At 28.7% G+C, this 5,391-nt stretch overlaps 1 protein-coding gene across 2 annotated transcripts in view; it reads right to left on the minus strand.

Annotated features, from left to right (window-relative positions):
• Nucleotides 1-2,480, minus strand: part of LOC104766170 (homocysteine S-methyltransferase 3-like) — a 9,696-nt gene extending 7,216 nt beyond the window's left edge. The window contains exons 1-4 of one of the 2 annotated variants that reach the window (XM_010490002.2): nucleotides 2,186-2,480; nucleotides 1,361-1,417; nucleotides 283-509; nucleotides 19-152 (exon numbers count right to left, since the gene is read on the minus strand). In XM_010490002.2, coding sequence (XP_010488304.1) covers nucleotides 19-152; nucleotides 283-509; nucleotides 1,361-1,417; nucleotides 2,186-2,365 — 598 coding nt within the window. In that variant the 5' untranslated portion in view covers nucleotides 2,366-2,480. Of the gene's footprint in view, nucleotide 1; nucleotides 153-282; nucleotides 510-1,360; nucleotides 1,418-2,185 lie in introns of those variants that run through there. The other variant, XM_010490001.2, reaches the window with a different exon arrangement.

Genomic DNA, 5,391 nt, shown 5'->3' on the forward strand with positions numbered 1-5,391 from the left:
CTAAGTAGTAAACTTAAGATACCTCGGCTTCGAGCTTATTTGGAATAGCCTCGAATGCGATGAGATCAGCTCCAGATTTCTCTAAGATTTGAACTCTTCTTCTATGGAAGTCTTTCAATGTCTCCTTACTCACAGAATCTCCATATAACCCGCTGCAAAACATTTCATTACAAATACAGACCAAAACTTTTTGTATGGATAGATTCAACCAATTTACTTAAACTTTATTTTTCCAATTTTTACACTAAAATGTAAGAAAATGACTAGGATCAATCAAAGAACCTGTATTCGGATCCGTCGGCGAGATAAGCTCCATAGCTACCAACGGAAGCTGCGACAAGAACAGGTTGTCCAGAGGCTTTTCCAGCGTAGTCGAAATCCCATGAACCTTTGGTGCATCTGTTGTAGAAAATCTCACGTGCCTCGCACGCGATTTCAACGCTCCTCCTCAGTATACTCTCTGCTTCTCCCACCGATAAACCTTTTGCCACAAATCCTTGGATCGTTGCCTTTGTAATAAATTAATTTGGTTAAACTAAATTGCGAGCCCTGTATGAGCATCTTGATGCATTTTGATTCCTAATTAAGTTTTATGTATTTATTCAGATTCTAAACTACTAATTTCCTTTTTTTTTTTTAACTACTCATCAGTTACTTCAAGTAGAAACCAATTAAATGCTTTAGTAATATAAGTCAAAGTTAAAGCATGTGCATTGGTGAGAATTCGTTAAGTTTCTCACCAATATAATATTAATTTTTTTTGTGTAGAAAAACTTGAGAATTTCCTCTTAATATTATATGTTCATTGGTGAGAAACTCAAATTTCTCATTTACATAATACTATTATTTTTTTGTAACTTATTTTTTAAAGTTTAATTTTATTTGAATATTTTTTTTTGCATTTAATCTTAAATTATTAAAAAAATATAATTAATATTTTTTAGCCATATTATCACATATTTAATGTATTTAATTTTACTAATTAGTTCTATTTTATACCATATATCATATTATCAATAATAAAATAATTTGAATATTTTACTAAAAATTTTGCATAATAAAACTTGTTAGATAGCTAATTTTATTTAAGATCTATAAAATATATATATATATATATAAAATAACAATAAATAAAGTATTTAATAAAAAAAAAAATTAGAGATTTAAATCATTACAATAAAATATATTATTGAAATAGTGATATGTGTCACCATATGATTGGTTCTCATAGATTTTTCAAGGTTTCTTAACTGATTCTGTCTTATTTTTGTTTAAATATTATTATTTTTTATTTTTCATTTATTTTTATAAAAATAAAAAGAAACTCTTCCAAAACCTACTAATACACGTAGTCAAGTACCTGATAAGATGCGGTAGCGATGATATTTGCACCAGACTCGAGGTAATCCAAGTGCACCTATTAGAAGAAAACTATAATATTATATATTTTTCTAAAATATTTCTGATATTTTTAGTTTTGGCTGCAACAGAAAAGCACCAGTAGTAGTTTTTGTTTTAATTTCATTTGAAGGTGTTACTAGAAAAATGGAGTGACAGTGAAGTAAAACGTCGTGGTATAAAAACGTACACGTTTGCGTCGCAGCTAATGTTACGTGTTACAAAGTGGCAAATTATTAGTTCTAGTCTAGATTTGTGCATATACCGATATACGAGTACCTCTGTTTAAGGTATCACTGTTTATTTGTGTATATACGAGCTTCATCGAAAACATCGAACTTGATAAATAAAAAAAATATCGTTGCAAAGAAACAAAACCAAGTTTATAGAGTCAAGAAAAGACCAAAAATATTAACTCGAACCAGTATCCTCTGTCCGTACATAGGTCCTCACTCAACTTTATAATTCTAAATCTTTACATATAGAAGAATATATAGTATCATAAGTGTCTGAAGCCAAACAAATTCTCAATATTTTTGTTTTTTCCCCCAGCACTTCTCAAGATATTTTGAAGAACCAAATACTATTTCTTTAGATATCCCCATAGTGACAAATCATTATTTAAAATTGCAGCCGAAAAGAATCAAACAAGATTATACGAAGTTTTGAGAGTGCATCATTCAATAACTATAGATCACTCTGGATTGTCAATATCTGTCACCGTACGACTAAACCCATCTTAGAAGAAGAGTATGAATTTCTACATATGATATATTGTATATATAACCTTTGTGACGAGGTGAGGAGAAGTAATTAGGCACTTGGCACTCCAAAGTGGATCATTGATGTCAGCCCCATAGCGTTGTAGCTCCGTCGCTAACCCTCCATCCACCACCGCATAGCCGCCGCACTTCTCCAAAAACTCCGTCATCAACGACGAGGTTTTCTCTTTCACCAAAGATCCCATATTGTTTTGAATATAAACAAAGTGTGTATACGTCTGTAAGATGGAGTCAAACTATGTCGAAGATGAGATGCTATCTTTGATCGTGAGAATGCTTATATATGGGAAATGTCGAAGTTACATGTATACCCTTATGGTAATGTTGGTTATATAGTTGTGTATCGACCTTATATGCTTTGTAGTTTGTACCAACCTATAAGCTTTTGTAATGAGTAAAACGAGCGAATTATATCGAACAGAAACTGAAATAGTACTAACGCAAAGTAGATAATTGAGTTAACAAAAGTAAGTGGATATTTACGAGCAAACTTTTGATCAGACAGCAATGTTACGCGCGTGAGACTCTCTTTGCCTGCCGTGTGGGAATTCATCCATCCAACTATGTGCCACGTTATACGTGGTTTCTACACTTTATACACCTAATCAATACTAAAATATAGTATAGTATTATGTTATAGTTCTTTTCTTCTCTTTTTTTCTTTCCCAATTTGCGTAAATGTAACACAATAAAGTTTTTCCTGTGTGAAAATATAGTTTTATAAAAATGATAATACATATACTTGGTACCTTACTTAATGGGTTTTTCTTGTTTCATACCAATAGTATGCATATACAACAAATCAATTAAATTTTAATTTCAAAGAAGTACATACATTAAATAATATGCAATTATGTTATATACATATATAGTTTATAAGAGAAAAATGAATATAACTTCAGTTTATGGTTTGGTGTAAGAAAAATATGAGATAAGATAACATTAATTGTTTATTTTTAACAAAATAAGTTTTCAGGTAAGTAATCGTAAATAAAAATTGAATTATATAACTAAAAATGTCAATAAAGTAAAAAAAAAAATCTAATATTAAAAATTAGAGAAAGTCATCAAAATAATAACAAAATAAAAGATAAAATTATACTCCACATTTTATCAAATTAGTTCAATTGATGAAAGAATATTAAACAGAGTATAGATGAAAAATCCGCATAGGTTAGTAAATTAGAACTTGCGAAACAGAGGAAATAGAAAAAGAATTAATTAGCAACACATTTGGTTGCAACTAGGGATGGATGTAAAATTTCTTTTGTCAACGTTTGGAACTTCCTTTTTTCTAGTGGAATGAGTGAAATGTTAATTTGTTCTATTCCATTCCACATAATTAGTTAAATTTTAGCAAAACGATGATGAATGCGTTGTTTTACATTATTATATGTTTTTAGTTATTTTTATATTAATTAAACCTCTAATTATGTGGATCTCTTTTCATAGTATAGAAGAGTGACTGTGTGAACTTCTTTTGAACCATGTGATCTGGACATAACCAAGTCATTTCAGAATGAACAACAAGATGGCCAAAACATCTAATCCACCTAATTTTTATTCGGATGCTCGACCTAATTCCAATTCCTCACGTGCATTTACTTTTGTTTCCAGATCCAGAAGAAAAAAAAAGTTATGAATATGTCATGCTTCCTAGTTCCTAAGTTACAAGCCTCAACCACTAGGTCCACTACACACTATAATTGTGTGGTCTACTGGTGAACTGAGACTACTATATATAATTATCAAATTATGTGATCTACCTACTGGTGTTGGGACTAAAATAGAAATCTATATAGGCCTTACTTTTTATTCTATTCTATCGTAATTAGTTAGATCTGTAGGTGAAATAGGGACGAGTTTAGGGGAATATAAAAATGGAGATGTGAAAATGCATCTGCTCAGAGGAGCTGAGAAGGACGAAGGCCAATTGAACCAACCCAAAAGATCGAAGAAATGCAATAGACAACAGTTAAGAGACGTGGAAGCCGAGGTGGACGAGTACCCCCATCAACTAGTTTGATACTTCCTCTCTGTCTTATGATTGTCTCTTTAAAAACAAGATTATATAAGTGTAATCTTCTTTCTCTCGCGTAACTTTCTTTCAATATATGACTAAACAAGTCATAGCCTTGGAATTTTCTCATGCAGTTAAATAGAATAGCCTATTATATTAAAAAAAAAAGATACATATTATTAAAATAGATCATTTTTGCACTCTGTATATTGGAACAAAGAGGACTTAACTTATGGATCATTTTTTTTAAAAACTAGATTTTAATCCGCGGTACACCGCATGCATATAATTTTATTATTATTTATATTATATATTCTATTTATTTGTTAACTATTGGATGTCTTATAAATAGAGAAATAATCTAATTTTCTGGTCGCTTGTGCGACTAAATGTTTATATTAATTTTTTAACTTGTAATATATTATATGACCATTTTTTATTATATTTAGTTTGTTTTGTTTAGTGTTTGAGATTCTATTTCGATTTTTAATTATTATAACAAAAAATAAGGGATCTAAATACATAATAAGTCACATTTTTCATAATGAATTAATTATTTTACACAATCTTAAGTAAAAAAAAGTTGATTTTATATGTCAGATATTATAATATTTATAGTGTTGGCAAATAATAAAATGAGGATTTAACCCGTGTTAGCACATATTTAATAATATTTTATTAATTCCAACATGTCCTTCTTATAACCATATTATATAGTATTTTAATTTTTTTAATTTTACATATTCATAATATTTTAAATTTTATTAAATTTATATATATTAATTATAATATTTAAATAATTAGGAATCGAAGTTCTTCTTACGTTAAGAATCAAAACTCACTGGTTTGGAAAATAAAATGGAAAATATATCATAGCTTATGACTTTATGTCTCTATATAATATTGATTGCTGTTTCTTATTTTTGGTTGGAATGAAATGTAAAATATTTAGGAAATAAAATCTGAAATGATGTTATTTTTGGAAAGTTTTAGGGATTAAATTTGTAAATAAGTTTTTAAATACATATAACTTCAAGGGTAAAACACCAAATGTACTTCAAAAATGTTAATATAGATTTAGGAAACAAAATCTGTCGTGATACTATTTTTGGAAATTTTGAAGGATTAATATTATAAATAAAATTTTAAATAAGTAAAACTAAAAAGGCATAACACAAAATGTACTTCAGA

Source organism: Camelina sativa, chromosome 19 (genome assembly GCF_000633955.1).
Source record: "Camelina sativa cultivar DH55 chromosome 19, Cs, whole genome shotgun sequence".
Classification (NCBI taxonomy): domain Eukaryota; kingdom Viridiplantae; phylum Streptophyta; class Magnoliopsida; order Brassicales; family Brassicaceae; genus Camelina; species Camelina sativa.